This window comes from Saccostrea cucullata, unplaced genomic scaffold (assembly GCF_032062105.1).
Source record: "Saccostrea cucullata isolate Sc308-1 unplaced genomic scaffold, CSIRO_AGI_Scuc_v1 ctg3875, whole genome shotgun sequence".
NCBI lineage: Eukaryota > Metazoa > Mollusca > Bivalvia > Ostreida > Ostreidae > Saccostrea > Saccostrea cuccullata.
This window is the reverse complement of record NW_026938383.1, coordinates 43,931-61,484: the sequence shown is the minus strand read 5'-3', so window position 1 is coordinate 61,484 and position 17,554 is coordinate 43,931. Positions and strand designations below refer to the sequence as shown.

At 34.1% G+C, this 17,554-nt stretch overlaps 1 protein-coding gene and 1 long non-coding RNA gene across 4 annotated transcripts in view; one reads left to right on the top strand and one right to left on the bottom strand.

The window, feature by feature from the left end:
* The window catches only part of LOC134250093 (uncharacterized), a 44,378-nt gene that overhangs the window by 13,389 nt on the left and 13,435 nt on the right, over positions 1 to 17,554 (bottom strand). The window contains exons 3-6 of one of the 3 annotated variants that reach the window (XM_062732443.1): positions 16,382 to 16,927; positions 14,717 to 14,768; positions 11,260 to 11,484; positions 411 to 950 (exon numbers count right to left, since the gene is read on the bottom strand). In XM_062732443.1, coding sequence (XP_062588427.1) covers positions 411 to 950; positions 11,260 to 11,484; positions 14,717 to 14,768; positions 16,382 to 16,927 — 1,363 coding nt within the window. The remainder of the gene's footprint in view (positions 1 to 410; positions 951 to 11,259; positions 11,485 to 14,716; positions 14,769 to 16,381; positions 16,928 to 17,554) is intronic. The other 2 variants (XM_062732445.1, XM_062732444.1) reach the window with 2 other exon arrangements.
* Positions 5,540 to 7,260, top strand: LOC134250091 (uncharacterized). Its single transcript, XR_009988420.1, has 3 exons — positions 5,540 to 5,631; positions 6,712 to 6,877; positions 7,131 to 7,260. It is a non-coding gene; the product is annotated as an uncharacterized LOC134250091 (long non-coding RNA).

Genomic DNA, 17,554 nt, shown 5'->3' with positions numbered 1-17,554 from the left:
ACAATCATGCAAACAGTTTGACTGCTTGATGTCCAGGAGTAAAGAAGAAGATTTTTAAAGATTGATTAAATTTTAGGGGATTTAATTTGACCCCACCACTTAGGTCCCAGGGGGCAGGGATCATGAAATTCACAATTTTTCACCCATAGATGCTTGTGCCAAATTATTTGAAATTGATTCAGTGGTTTCAGAGAAGAACCTGGAAATAATTAAATGTGTACGCACAACGCATGATGACGAACACGAAAACAGAGAGCCATGAGTCACCTGGATTTTTTAGGTGACCTTAAAATAGAGATTCTTGAGAAGTGCTCCATTTTCTGTAAAGTTGATGCAAACTGAACATCGCACGAATTTTAATTCCTTAACTTTTGACTAATTATCTCTAAGCATTTGACTGAGAAGACTACCTTTGTATTTCCAAGTAGAAAAAACAGAACCCTTCTTGTCTTCTTCTTCTTCACCAAAGACAACTTCTTCAAAGCTCTTTGACATGTCCATTACCAGTATGTAAAAAGCCGATGATCTCATGTAAATTTGGTGACATGCATAATATGCAAACTGTCCAGCGAAATCAATCATGCTGACACTAATCTCGTTCTCCTGTGCATCTAATATCTTCTTGATTACTTCTGGGGAGAGTGTTTCAGCAATTGTGTCTTTGACTTTAGTGTCTGAAGCTGTAGTACTGTGATCCTCTACCTTGACATCAGAGGTGAGGTTAATGCTGCTTTCTTCCGGCCCTATGTTTTCAGTATTCTCCTCACATATATGGTTTGTGTCATGCAGTTTACAATTATTGCCTGTGTTGTCCTTTTCTTTTTGATCAGAAAGATCGCCTGTGTTGTCTTCTTCTATTCTATCAGCATCTTCATTATAATTGCCATTTTTCTTTGCAAGCAAAGATCTTGGAACTCTGACCAAGAATTTTCGTTCAAGATTCTCTGTAGCTACAAAGAAATAAAAGGATTATAGAACAATATGGAATAACAAACATAAGTAAGTCTCAAAGTCCATAAAACAATACAAAGAAGAGCCGAGCAAACACGGACCCCAAACATTCAGAGGTGGGATCTGGTTCCATGGAGGGGTGAGCATCCCCTGCCAACGGGTCACATACGCCGTGTGCTCGTTGTCATGATCAGGAAATAACGAGAAAAAAATCTGTCGTCCATTCAGTGTATAATTAATGGACTAACAATTGCTATGAAAAACGTCAGTCAGCATTTGACTCTAATCAATGATAAATTGTATTTGCTGACAAGGTCATTGTATCGACCATAGCAAGTACGAAATGATGATTTTAAACAAGACTGCTGATATTCTTGATTCATCAAGTTGTCAATGATTTACCTCATTCAAGAAATCGTTCCTACGCAGAGCATGCTCTTGGGTTTCGAATCAACTGAGATATATATACTCCGTATGCAGGTGATGAAGTTATATTTCTATGTAAAACTTTGATTCCCTATTTTGGCCGCGCCCTACCCCGGGGTCATGATTTGAACAATTTAGAATCTACACAACCCAAGCAAGCTTCCACGTAAATTTCAGCTTTCCTGGTCTACTGGTTTTTGGGAATAATTTAAAGACTCCACTCTACTTTTGTCTTTTCTTGATTATCTCCTCTTGTGAAGGGACTTCGTCCTTTATTTTAACATTTTCAAACTTCAATTCAAACCAAGAATGCTTTTTATCAAGTTTGGTTAAAATTGGCCCAGTGAGTAGAAGTCAAACATGTGAAAAGTTAACAAACAGACAGACTTACAGCTGGTTGGACAGACGGCGGACAAAATGTAATCAAATAAGAGGCCCAATTTGGCCACATCGCTCACCTGAGTTACTTGGGTGATGCAGTTCTTTACCAGATTTCCCCTCTTGCTATACCTATACAATCTAATATCTACACTACCCGAAGATGCTTCCACATAAGTTTCAGTTTCCAGGCCCAGTGGTTCTTGAGAAGAAGATTTTTAAAGATTTGTACTTTGTATTTCTATGTTAATTTTGGATTCCCTAATGTGCCCTACCCTACCCCCGGGCAGTCATGACTTTAACAATTAAATATCTACACTACTTAAGGATGCTTTCACATAAGTTTTAGCTTTTTTGGCCCAGTCGTTCTTGAGAGGAAGATTTTTAAAGATTTGTTCTATATACATGTATTTCTATGTAAATTGGATTCCCTATATATGTTCCTGCCCTACCCCTTGGGGTCATGATTTGAACAATTTAGAATCTACACTGCCCCAGGATGCTTCCACATAAGTTTCAGCTTTCCTGGCCCAGTGGTTCTTAAGAAAAAGATTTTAAGTGACAAACCCTATTTTTGTCTTTTTTTTGATTATATCCCCTTGTTAGGGGACTTAACCCTTCATTTTAACAATTTAATTCCCCCTTCACCCAAGGATGCTTTGTACCAAGTTTGGTTGAAGTCGAAAATGTGAAAAGTTTACAGACGGACAGACTGACGGACGGTCAGACAGCTAGACAGACGGACGGACGACGGACAAAATGTGATCAGAAAAGCTCACTTGAGCCTTTGGCTCAGGTGAGCTGAAAAGCTCACTTGAGCCCTCGGAGGTTTTAATGGGGGACCCAGTCCCCACCCCCTGTGTCTAAAAAATACACAAAATTTGATAAATCAATGGGTTTTTTCATGTGGCTGAAGACCCCTATCCTGAAGGAAAACTTTTCAAGATTTGTGGATCTGCCACTGTCAGAGAACATGGTAGTTAGATTTCCATCAACATCTTTTTCAAGTAAAATATCCAAATATGAAACATATGTGTCTGACTCTGTGTTATCTTTTATGTAAAGCTCACCGGAATCTATCATTGACAGACAGGCTCAGGTGATGTAATAAACCCCAGAAAATTGTATTTACACCGAAAATGCATCCTTAGTAACTATTCCATGAATATCTGAACTACCATCCAGTTAAACATAAATTATAGTCTGTCCCACCAAGTTACTGTAAGCACTTTTCGCAAAATATCTCAAAATATATAAATACCTTGGCTTTCAACCCAGTTCCGATCGATAGATCATTTTTTTTCCAACCTTCCGCCGTTTATCCGAACCCTCGAGGTCAACCAGTGTATACACACGGCGGCAAATTCAAAGTCTACGGAGATTTAACATTGTAAACTCGTCCATTAGCGTCTAGATTACGGGGCCGGGAACCAGTTTTCGAAGGGAGTAGTCGTCCTTTGCAAAGTAAATTTCCAAAAAATCGTTAAAAATATAAGGAATTAATTTAAATTGCTTTTATTGATAATATAACTTTTACTTTGAATTAAAATAAATTTTAACAGCATTTAACAAATTTAATTATAAACTACGAGAAAATAGTCCGAATCTAACGAAGTACAACTTGTGGATAATGGCTGTGGGCATGATGATGCAAGCATGCCAGGCGCAGTGTTTAAAACGTAAGTAGTTTATATATTCTATGGTACTTTTTGCAGCTGTTGTTGTTTTCCTAACTTATATACACACAAGAAAGAAGTGTCTACAAATGCTAAGAATATAAATATATTTCAAAACGCGTGATATTGCTGACATTAGAACAACAGCTCTCTTGTTTGTGCTCATGGTTAACCGTTCGTGTTCAGTAACGGTCTGAATGTAAGCCCATGTGTGGAAAATGAAAAGGGGTGTTTCTATGATTATAAAAGAACACGAATATGGTTAAACAACTAGGTGAAATAATACCAAAAAAGAATATAACAGCTAGTTAACTTAGTAACTAAAGTTTTAAAATTTTATTCCTACTTTCATTTTCAATTTATAACATTCCATGTACATTTTTATTTTTTCATTTATGTGTAGTATCAACACCCTGGGGACATCAAAATAGTTTTCAATAGATGACACATTTTGGAATTATTTTTCAGAACTTTTTATAATATTAAAATGTGCATGTAATTTTTCATCAAGTCTTTGGATTGAGTTCTATAATGGTCATTTATGTACATGCATGCATATTGATGAACTAATTAGCAGAACCAGGCATAAAGAAGATGAATATGCACGTACTGTTTCAGAAAATAATGATTTGTCTTGACCTTGCAGTTTAAATGAGAAAGTAATTATATATGTAGTATTCATGAAAGGAAAACAGAAAAACTAAATAGAAGAACATGTCTGAATAGTTTGATCAGCACAAGAAGTTAAGATAGGCTGAATTATTTCATCAGAGTACAGACTTTAAAATAAAATTGATATACATGTAACATCAAAGGGAATCTTCCATTACCCGGTAATACTAGCTGTCATGCACATATTCAGAGTTCAAATTCTCAGTCTGGTCATCTCGAAAAAAAAAATTGATTGCCCTGTCCCAACCAACTGACTAAAATGACTCAAAACTTTTTTTTTATGTCCAAGAAGTAATTAACTTTTTTGTATTCTGGAGAACACATTATTAATTTATAATTACTGTTAATTTTTCTGAGAATAATTTTCTCATCTACCTATATACCAACCTAATCCTGAGTTGGGAGAGGGCAGGCCTCAACAGCATTGTTCTTTTCTGTAAAGTCCTATACTGCTCAAATGTGAACTTAATTTGAAAATTTCTGTTTCCTTAATTCTAAGATTTTCATTTAAAGTACTTGTTTTAAAAAACCGTAGAGCATAATTAAAATATTTTTGTTTGATGTACCCTGACACACATTTTTCAAGGTGGGTAGGTACGTATCTTTTTGGCTTAATAATATTGATCAAATTGATATCAAAGTGTCATTAAAGAATTCCAGACTCGACAGAAATTTATTAATATTTTCAATACACACTGGATATCTAGACAGATGAAATATATTTGTTAAAAAATTATTAATCTAAAAGCATCCAATAGAAATCACATACCACAATTTTAAAAGGAAACAGTATCTATTTCTAATAAATAAAACAATTTTTTTTTAAATCAAAAATTCAAAGTGCTGAAAAAATGATTGGGTTTGGGTATTTTTGATGGGTCAGTCTGAGTACATCAAAGAAATTTGTTTATATTGTTGCCCTTATTTGCTAGTACTGTATTTGGTTGACTTGAACTTTGACCTACTTTACAAAGATACCCCTAGAAACTTTAAATTAACTAAAGACTTTTTTAAATATTGAGTGATGTATGATGATAATTTACATTAATTTTATACATGTTTATGAGCTCATAAAACTGTTCTTTTAAACTATATGATATTCAGTAAACCACAAAAACTGATATCTTAATATTATGAAAATACATTGGGATGGAATCTCACAAAGTGGATCGTGCAATGTGACAATTGCTTTGAAACATGTAACACATGTAAAATGATAAATAATTATTTATGATGATTTCAACTAAATTATTCAGTTGAGGGTTGCATTCTGTATATGCTAGTAGCATAAAAATAGCTGACCACTCTTAGATTTTATAGATACATCTTTAAAGAAGCTAAAAGCAGGTGACATATGTGTTCCTTGGAACACTTTAGTTTGTAATGATATTGATATCCTGTACTCTTTTATAACACTTTCTCTTCCTTCAGCAATGCAATGTTAAGCTTGATTTAGCCACTGCAGTATAAGGAGAGAAGCAGACAAGAAACCCTGACTGAAGTAAAGATGATTTGCATAACAAAGGCAGTAAGTTTACCATATAATATTCAAGATCTTCAAAATATCCCGTCTCTTTTAAATACATGTATTGAGAATGATTTGTTGAAGCTCAGCACCTGTCAGATGTGAATACATGTTACATTTTCCTCTCATCATTCGTAATCTTCTTCCAAAGAACCACTGGCCAGAAAAGTTGAAACTTATGCAGAAGCATCCTGGGGTAGTGTAGATTCTAAATTATTTAAATTATGACCCTTGGGGTAGGGTGGGACTACAATAGGGAACCCATCTTTTACATTGAAATATACAAGAAAAATCTATAAAAATCTTCTTCTTTGGCATTACCAGTACTAGGCAAGCAAAACGGAAACTTATGCAAAATCATTGTGGGATAGTGTAGATTTTAAATTGTTCAAATTATGACCCCAGGGGTTAGGTTGGGTCACAAAAGGTATAACAAGGGGGAAATCTGGTAAAGAACTGCATCGTCAAAGCTATTCAGGTAATTATAAGTGATGTGGCTCAAGAGCCTCTTGTTATATACAGGCACGTAGTATCCGGGGGGGCCAGGGGGGGGGGGGGCCTGGCCCCCCCACTTTTTTCCCCAACATTACCTTTACTATATAAAATGTCTATTGAAAAGGTGGTTGCCCCCCCCCCCACTTTTTACCAAAGTATATGCATAGCAAGGAAATATAGGAAAAAATTGGAAGTGAAAGGAAGTTTGCCTTGAAAAACTTGGCAACTATCCCCCCCCCCCCCCCCCCCCCCCCCCCCCCCCCCCCCCGAAACTGGTTTTCGACACATTTGGGTAATTTTCCTTTTTTTTTTTTTTTTTTTTTTAGGTAAACAAAAAAAATTTTCTCAGGTTGGCCCCCCCCCACTTTCAAAAACGATGCTACGTGCTTGATATAAGTTGTGATATTTTACAGAAAATTTGAGAAAATATTAACTGCAAATCTGTGTCTAAGCACCTGTAATACATTGTACTGCACTATCTCACCATTTGAAAGAATAAACAGACATTGATAAAAAAAAATGTAATTATAACTGAAGCATAGAATATTTGATTATACTTTTATTGCTTACAAAATTATGTTTTTATAGGATGAATAAATCACAAGAGTCCAAAGTTTTGATGACCATGCAGAGTCGAGATATTGAAACAAAGACATGCCTGCACTGTTCACTCAATTTTTCAGAATAACGTGTCAAATTGAAATCCATCTTATGTTGGACTAAACAATCAGGACATTTTTCTGGATCACAGGTTGTAAGTGTTTTCATTGTATATGAATGAGAAAGATTTTGCTCTTCCTATGTATACTTCAGATTGAAACCTGAAAATGAGAATTGACCAAGTATATGTATTTTTGATAAGTAAACAATTCATATTAATATGATGAGCACAATCTGAATTTTTATTGGATCTTTATATTTCACTTTGCACAAATTTAAAAGTATTTTTTATGCACTGAAATCTTTATAATGACGATTTAAAATGTTTTATCATTAATTTTTTTCAGGCACAAAGTATTGACAAAATCAAAGATTACCTGGTAGTCTGCAAATGGAGTGATCATTGGATGAGCCAGACAACACCATTTTCCTCAGAAATTTTAGTATAGAGGCAATCTCCATCTTCATAGATGACTGATGTCGACATTTTCTCACTTCTGTTTCATGTCTTTTCTACAGCATGGACTCCAGCATCAGTGGGCACTTGACAATTATTCTTCTTATTTTGTTCCAATATCCTTAAATATAGGACAAACAATTCATTTATCTTTTAAAATATTGTTAAATTTTACTTAATAAAACGATGAAAACAGTGCAAACAAACTGGTTTCCCTTACAGAAAAAACTAATAGAAACTTATAAGTGTTTTATAATCCACTTATAAGCAATTTATAAGTCACTTATAAATTTTGAAATTTACTTATAAGTGTACTATAAGTCAAAGTAAGTATAAGTGGGGGACAGATTTTGTTAATACTTCACTTATAAGTAAAGATGAGCTACATATCAATGAATATTTCACTTATACCTCACTTATAAGTGAAGATTAGTATGGTATGAGCGAGTATAAGTGTGGACTTAGAATTTTTACCCTATACTAGACTTCTCTCAAGGAGCACTATGGGTATTCAAGGTAGCCAATCAGAAAGTCCGTCTCTCCAGAGATCAGCAACAAGAATTTGAAACCAAGTTTGTGTCTGTGAGAGGATGTTGGAGATTTTAGATTTATTTTGAGTATACCTTCACATCAGGTACAACAAGTAGGTTCTATTTACATCATCTCTCTATTTTAACTTCCTTTGCCTGAAATTTTGAATCGATTGACTCAGTTGCTTTCAGATTTCATAAATTTGAAGAAGCCTCAAGGTCATTAAATCTTGTTGCCTTTTTGTTTAACATTTTTGTTTGTAAACTGAATTAATATGTTAAGTTTGCATCATCAAAGAAATGTCATATAAAAGGGATTTTTTATTCATACAATTTTTACTTGATTATTTCATCTAAAGTGCAGATTCATGTGTATATCTAAAAGATAGCTTTGAACATATCATGCAACCCCTGCATGGTTGGAAGTTCTGTTCTAAATTAAGATCTTATAGGTAGTGTTGTACTTTACTTATAAGTGACTTATAGATGACTTATAGATGACTAATACTTGATAAAGTATGAAGGGTTAATGCTTGACTTATAAGTCACTTATAGTCACTTATAAGTCACTTATAGTCACTTATAAGTGACTATACTTGCATAAAGCATAAGTGGCTAATACAGGCTTATAAGTCACTTATAGTCACCTATAGGTCAAGCAGCTCATTTGCATATAAAATCCTAATGAGTAACTTATTAGTCACTTATAAGTTAAATGTATCAGTGAAGTGTAAGTCCAGAATAAACAACTTATAAGTAAAAGAATAAAGCACTTATAAGTCACTTATCAGAAATTTCTGTAAGGGTTATCCTATAATCTAAAGCTGTTTTATGGTTCAAGCATTTATAATTTTACAAGACTTATTAAAAATCTGTTAAGGTACTTGGATTCTCAGCCAAGAAGGATAACTCTTTAATTTATAATTTAAATCAGAATCTCGAAATGAATCTTGAAAAATTAAATCTCTTCATGCAACAGTTTTTATTTTATCATGATAATGTTTTTAACTTCTCAATGTCCTTTAAGGTTGTTTGAAGTTCTCAGAAAGGTCTTGTAGAAAGTCGAAATGTTAACCTTATATAGTAAAACTCTGTTAAAGAAAAGTCAATGGGACCTATGAAAATACTTTGCTATAACCATAATTTGTTTTATCCGTTTAAGGAATTCATTAATTTACATAGCTGGGGATCCAAGGTAACCTCGCTATATCAGTGAATTCGCAATATCTGTGTTCATATCTAGACAAATTTTTGAAATAAAATCTCTTACTTAAATATGAATTTTACTCTTAATTCACACAAATAAACAGAAATAATGATTTGACATTTGAGGGCGAGACAGCACCATGACAATGGGCCGAGACAGAGATATCTCAGCCCCGAGGAAGAGACAGCTGTACTCAGGCCCCCAAAAATTATAGTCTTGTTTCCTGTTACCCAACCTACCTTAATTTTTCGCACCTGACCCTACAGTTTTTTAGGTTTGGAAAAAATCTGGAATTTCTGTAATTTCATGTTCCATGTTCTAAAACTGAAAAAAAATAATGTATATTCAAGTGGTATTTTACGAAAGACGAATAGGGCCACATAAAAATATTTGTATCTCGTAATTACGAGATCTTTTCTCGTAATAACGAGATAATTAACTCGTAATAACGAGATCTTTTCTCGTAATTACGAGATAAAAATATTTTTTTATGTGGCCCTATTCGTCTTTCGTAGTATTTTATGATACTACCAAGTATATGTTTTAAATATGGACTTTCATAACATACTACTTGAGTCATGCATCAAAAGACAAAATTTAATTTGTAATGAAAATATTGGTCTATGACATGTTTGATTTGGTTTTGTATTAGTTCATATCGAAAATAATAAGAAATTAAAAAATAAAATAATTTTCCTGCCTACCTACCCAATTTTTTTTCAGGCTGGTAGCAGGAAACAAGATAATAATTATTTTTTTTGGCCTTACAAGGCACTGTCTCACCTAGTCCAAAACATCTGTATCAGAGCTGATACACTACTAGGTATATGATATAGGCATATATGCATGTTTGCGTACTAGGGAACTGTCAATGAATAAACTTACTTTGAAAATTTACAAATACAAAAGGAAAAAAATTGCTGGGACTCAAAAATCAAACTCAAGAAACCTGCATTATTTCATACCTTCAATATATCTGCAGGTACTTATGGCTTAATATGTATAATGTACATGTTTGTGCTTTTCTATCTTGTAGTTGCACCAGGCAGCTATTCAGATTCCTGCAATGAAAATTTTTGTTCTGAAAACTCATAAAAATTAACAGGCTTTCTGTTAAATTGTTTTATTGAAATAGAGAAAGGAAAAAAATTATAATATATTTTAAAAAATCATAATCCTTCACACTTGCGTTATGTATTTTAATTTTATGTGTATATAGGAATATTTTAAATTTTGGTATAATTCTGTTATATTTAAGGTAAACAAAAATGTATATCCTGGATCTGAATTTACCTAACACCGATACATTACAGGAAGGTTTGGAAGGGCAAGGTCAAAATTCATTGGTGACGTAGTTTAATTGATGCAGACAACAAACGTTGTTTTGCACCGAGATTACAAATAAAATATCAACGAAGGATTTATGTGTTCAAAGAGTTGGAAGTATAACAAAGTCAAGAAATACTGCATGTGGCATGTGCATCACTTGTTCACATACTGTGACATAGAAACGATAATATGACTTATTTTGACCGTGTGTTACAGTTTTTTAACAAACGTAAAGGAGTTGGATTTATAAGGAAAGCTAAGGTGAAACGATAAGGTAAGGCAGCAATTATAATTTTTAAAAATCTTAATCCTAGTGATATTACTTTGATTGATCTCTAATGTTACGTGTTGGCTATAAATTATAAAACTAATTTTACTTGAGCTAAATTTGCAGTAGCTTAGCCTCGATTATTCTATCGAAATGTTATGTATGAATTGAGTCATACCTCGATCTTTGCCTTTATGCAGTGACTAACCCTTTTATGAATCTTTGGTCCCTTGGGTCTCAGTCTGGGTATGAAAGTTTGTTGAAGAAGTAATATTTCTTGCAGTATAAATATACTTGGAAGTCTCGGGCGTTATAGGTTTTTCGGACGTCGATAACCATAGAGCACTCCCGAACGTATGTGACGTCATTTCCTTACTGACGACGACGTACGGAAAATTACGAACAATGGATGATCCCCTTCCGAAGTGGTGGCCATTTTGACAATGTTAAATCTCCGTAGACTTTGAATTTGCCGCCGTGTGTATACACTGGTTGACCTCGAGGGTTCGGATAAACGGCGGAAGGTTGGAAAAAAAATGATCTATCGATCGGAACTGGGTTGAAAGCCAAGGTATTTATATATTTTGAGATATTTTGCGAAAAGTGCTTACAGTAACTTGGTGGGACAGACTATAGTAAGAAGATTTTAGAATTGAACTGAAATAGTGAGTAAAGTTTTTTTTACCAAGTAAAGACCCGTCTCCCACAGTAAATATATGCTCGTAAACTTGTAGTCCTCTTGTTGATTTTATTTCTTTTATTTCATCAAGACTTTTTCCCATGAGACTGTAGAGAAGTGTTGTTTTGCCAGCACCAGCACATCCAACCACAAGTCCTCTTGCATGTCTTACTGTTGTAACTTCTGTTCGCATGTGTTGTAGAAGATCTTCTTTAGGGTTGTCAAGATCTGCTGCAATCAATATTTATACTTTTACTTAATGAAAATATATGTACAATTTTCCATTTAATTATTATCTTCTTAAAAATCAATAAAAACAACCAGAAGTCTCTGTCGAGACTGTAGCTCTACTAGTTTGTACCAGGTATTTAAAACAAAGAAAGGAAAAGTGGTAGTTGGGACTTGAAAATTCATAACAGTAATAAACAGAATAATAATCTTGTATCTCACTGTACACTACTTGCATGCCACATTATACATGTACTATGATCAGACTATGTTTAGTTTTGAATTGCGTATTTGAAGTATATTTCACAGACATGGTTATCTATTCCTAGTAACCAAGGCAACATCGTTTATCGAAATCAAAAATCGATATACATAATTATATATATAATTATGTATCTTAGTGTAATCTACTTGTGTGCAAAGTTATATTATCCTTCATAATGATACATTCAATCTGTTTGGTTTAGAGTAGGTCACTTGCAGGGAGACAACTCGTAATGTGAGCTCAACATGGTTAAATAAGGACCCTCGCTGACAGTATTGATTTCCTTTTTCATTTGATAATAAAGTATAAGGATCATACTGGATCATATATTTTATTTTTCATTTACCTTTTACCTTTTAAGGTTTTGTTTATATGGAATCAATAGTGTACACCACTATTGGTCTAGAATTCAGCAATGCAAATAATAAATATTTTTCTATTACTGCATCCAAACAAGAGGCCCACGGGCCTTATAGGTCACCTGAGTATTGTGTAACAACTTTCAAACAATTAAATTTGGTTTGTGTTTTAAACCAGAGGCCATGAAATTCAATTCACAATCTACAATTTTGAAAGAGGCACCATTGCTTATCATAATTATTAACTTAGCTTACTCTATTTACTTAATACCCAGAGGTAGATCAGAGTACAAAAAGAAAATTGCACTTCCATTTTATACCCAGTTGTGTACCTCACCCTAAAGGAACCACTGATCCATGGGCCACATACCGGAATTTCAAAATTTTGAAAATGTTGTCATAAAATGGTTGATTAAGGTAATTCCACCCTCCTATGATGTCATAAGTTTTTGCAAAAACTATAATTAGTTTAAATTCATACCTTATAGAAAAATATCTCTTAAAAGAATGCTTTACAATAGGTGTAATGATAAATATTGTATAGTTAAAGAATTTAGAAAATGCAAATTTTCTATATTTAATCAATATTCAATCTTTAAAAAATGTTTACAAGGGCAATAACTCCTTCTAAGGTCTCTTCATTCAGGCATTTGCTTTTCTGTAAAATAGTTTACCTGATATTCACAATTCAAAAGTATCTTTTAAGTAGGAAGTATTTAGAAACACTCAGCATCAGAATTATGCATTTTAACCAGTTTTTACATATTTTTCTTAACACCGTTTACAAAAAATGTCTAATTTTTAATGTTGACATACACTTCTGTTTATTGTTGTTTCACATCTTAAATAATATGGTGACCTATACATTGTTTGCAATAAATGGAAAGTTTAGAGTATATTGAATGAAAATAAATACAGTTTATATACTTTGAACCTATAAAATTGTGAGGGTGGAAATTCCTTAATACCAAACGCAGATTTCAAAGCATTAATTTATTTTCAGACTATGTACACCCCCCCCCCCCTCTCTGACTCTGGGGGCATAAAAAACCACTTTGCTAGATGCAACATTATTCATCATAAATGTATGTATACTTGGATCATTGGCACAAAACCCCGAAGCAAAGGAAAATATTTTCAAAGAATTAATGTATTTTTACTATATAATCAATAGAGCCCCGCCCTAACAACAGAACACCTAACCCTGGGGCAATAAAATTCACAATTTTGGAAGAGGCACTGCTGCTCATCATAACTATGTGCTTAGTTAGTTTATTTAATACCTAGAAGCAGAGAAGAAGATTTTCAAAGAATAAATGCATTTTCACTATATAATCAATAGAGCCCCGCCCTAACACCAGAAACCCTAACCCTGGGGCAATAAAATTCACAATTTTGGAAGAGGCACTGTTGCTCATCATAACTATGTGCTTAGTTAGTTTATTTAATACCCAGAAGCAGAGAAGAAGATTTTCAAAGAAATAATGCATTTTTACTAAATAATTTATAGAGCCCCGCCCTAACACCAGAAACCCTGACCCTGGGGCCATAAAATTCACAAATCTGGAAGAGGCACTCTTGCTCATCATAACTATTTGCTTAGTTAGTTTATTTAATATCCAGGAGCAGAGAAGCAGATTTTCAAAGAAATAGTGCATTTTCACTATATAATCTATAGAGCCCCGTCCTTACACCAGAACCCCTAACCCTGGGGCCATAAAATTCACAAATCTGGAAGAGGCACTCTTGCTCATCATAACTATTTGCTTAGTTGGTTTATCTAATACCCAGGAGCAGAGAAGAAGATTTTCAAAGAAAAAATGCATTTTCACTATATTATCTATTGAGCCCCGCCCTAGCACTAGAACCCCTCACCCTGGGGCCATGAATTTCACAATTTTGGTAGAGGACTCAATGTTCATTACATTCATGCCAACAGTTTGCCTGCTTGATGTCCAGGAGTAAAGAAGAAGATTTTTAAAGATTGCAATAATTTTAGTGGTTTTGGCCCCATCCCTTAGGCCCCAGGGGGGTGGGGACCATGAAATTCACAATTTTTGTTTCCCTCTATCCATAGATGCTGTATACCAAATTTGGTTGAAATTGGTTCAGTGGTTCCAGAGAAGAAGCTGAAAATGTTCAAATGTTAACACACGACGCACGACGACGGACGAAAACAGATGGCAATAGGTCACCTGAGTTACTCAGGTGACCTAAAAATAGGTACACCTCTCTGGGTTTTCTACAATCACTGTTCAATGATTAGATAATGTATATTTAAAACTCTTGCAGGTACATATAACTTAGCAAAGTATGGCCCCCTGATTCCTGATATTTCACAATTTATAATGTAAAGTGAAATTGTGCAAAGTGACTGCAAACATATTTTCAGAAAAATACCATGCACCCAATCAGAACCTAAATCTGGGTACTAACACATGCAAAGTTAATCCAAAGATTTTTAAGATGGTATACAGATAAATGTTATGACAAATTGTAGTTTGCTAAAATACAAGTTAATGTTAATCAAATATGGCACAATATCTCAGTTACTTGTGCTGATAATAATTTCAATATAGTCAGATGTAAGGATTGGCATTAAGATACATACTTGGACTTGAAGTTCTTTCTTCTTTGTTGGCAAGCTTTTTCAGTTCTTCCTGCTTAAAGGAAAAAAATATAAAATATTTATAACCTTTAATAAATTCAGCAGATGAGCATATTTAAGATTTTAAAAAAATCCCGACTTATATGTTACTGTAGCATTTCATATGAAAATATTATAAAAATTTTTTTTATGGAGGTTATTGAAATAATAGAGTAGTCAGGCAAAACAAAATATCATTGAGATGGTGGCCATCTCAAGGGCCCTGCTTTCAGCAATGAACATGAGAATGTAAGGTCGCTGAAAAGGGGTTTATTTTGAAGGTGTTTGAGTCTAAAGAAAAAGTAACTTTTCTCTAAAAATGATAAAAGAAACTTTTAGAAAAATAGTTGCATATCCTCTATCAAAATATGCAAGGACAATCAGAATTGTTCCGTACCACAAGTCAATTAGTAAAGTTGGAGGCTGACTGGGCTTAGGAGGTTTTTTTTACCTGTTTACCTTGACCTAAAAATTTCGTCTAAAGACACTGCCCATCCTATGACCAATTTCACTCTGAGAGAAGTATGAGCCACATTGAGCCGAGGAGAGAGAAGATATGCTCTGGACATGATATCCCGGATGGATGGACAGACAGATGGACAGGTAGAGGAATTGATGGACAGACTGATCTCTATATGGCGCCTGCCGAGCGGGCCCTGATGAATTGTTAACAATAGGCCCATTGGCCACAACGCTTACCTGAGTCACTTTGGCCATGCAGTTCTTCACCAGATCCTACCCCTTGTAATACCTATTGTTTGACAACCCTACCCCAGGGTCATGATTTGAGCAATTAAGAAGCTATACTATTCCAGGTGCTTTCAAATAATTTTAGGATTTTTGGTCCAAGTTGTTTTTTAGAAGAAGATTTTTCCTAAATGTTTCAATGCAAAACTTGAATTCCTTGTTGTGGCCCCGCCCTGATTTTCACTGGTCTTAGTTTAAAAACAATTTGTAAAATAAAGTTCCTACAGAAAGAGGTATGAAAATATCTGACGTTTTGCAATTTTACTTTTAGAAAATTTGGAAATGGCCCTTTGGGGTTCAAAAGAAATAGGAAATCTTACAAATATGTAAAAAGGGCATAAAAACGGACCACTGGAAATCCACAGAAGTGTGATCAGTTGCCTAGGAGTAAGCACCCCTTGTTGACCGGTCGAGTCACAACACAGGGGTAATAAGGAAGCATACAAAATATTTTAACTTGACTAGATCAGTCCTTCATTATGACGTCATAGTAGGCAAGATGACGTCAATTTTAGAACACAAGTCTTCGTAATATTATTAATTTTGAGATGTCATTTAACTCTAGAAAATGAATAGAAACGTGTAAACAATAAAAACAAATAAATTGGTTTTATTTTGATTTGCTGTGTCAGTCATGTTGATTGAAAATCTACCACCGATGACGTCATACGTGTATATCAAGTAACAAAATGCCCATTTAAACGCAACTTCAAACCATCAGTGAGTTGAATGTCTCGTTTTTAAATTGATTGCAACAAGATCTTGAGTAACAAATAACTAAATATTATAATAGCACATTTGTACTTCATGTTTGCTTTCAGACCTCAGTACTGATGATTTCAGTACTTTATTGATTGCTTTCACCATTTCATGCTGACTTACCATTTGAGTCTTTTCTATCGGATTATCTTCAGTTTCAGTTTCCCCTCTGATCGTCAGTTTTTGAATAAGATTAAGCTGATCCAGGTACTTCTTTCCAGTGAAGGTTTCCAATCTTTTGCAGATATCAGACATTGTAGACCAGGTGTCGTTGAATTCTGTCTGAGAGGTGGAGGCTGAGCTTACATATGCTGTTAAACCATTCCGGATTGATCTAATTCTCTCGATATCATCACCCACGGTCACCTCTCCTGCTGCAGGCTCATATCCCCATTTTCCTTTTGTTGGTAAAGGAATATTTTTACAAATGTTTCTGATCAATGTGTATGTTAATGAGATGTCAAAATTCTTATATCCCGAATGCTTAGCATCTAGCAAGGTATGCTCTTGTTCTGGGCGCAATCTTTTATAAACAAGTGACGCTTTAACTTTGCTGAAAATGTCGGAAGGTGAAACCTCCATCTCTAGTATATCTCTGTATGCCTGATTTAACACATCGTTTGTTGCCATTCTGAGTTTGGCAAATCTAGTTCGGCCAGTCTCCTTTCTCTGAAAAAAAATTCATTAAGTTAATTATTTACAAAGAATCAGTAACTTGTTGGATATACTTCTTAAGCCTCTATGATGAATGATTTGAATTTGATAGGCCACATTCGACATACAGTCATTACAGTTCATACTGAAATGGTTAGTTTTGATGTAACGAGCCTCTATACCAACATACCGCATACACTTGGACTAGAAGCAATCGCTTTTTTGATAAACAAATTATACCATAATCTAATTAATGAAAGATTTTCCAAACACTTTAATGGCAACGAAATAAAAAAGAGTTAGAGAATAAACATTTTTCTGTTCATAGAAATTCAAATGAAGGCAACAGCAATGGGCAAGAAAGTTGCCCAACCTATGCTACATGTACCCTAGTTCTCGGGTTTTTAAGAGTAAAAATCATCAATGATTGTTTAATTTTCTGGAATAGATCAAATGAAGATTTACAAGAATTTCATACTATTCTTAACAATCTACACCAGTCTATTCAATTTACAACGGAAAAGGGCGGATCAGAATTACCCTTTTTAGATATCCTTATAATTAAGGAGAGTCTTAAAACCATAACACATTTATACTACAAAAAACAGATTCCCACCAATACTTTTTTTAATTCCTGTCATC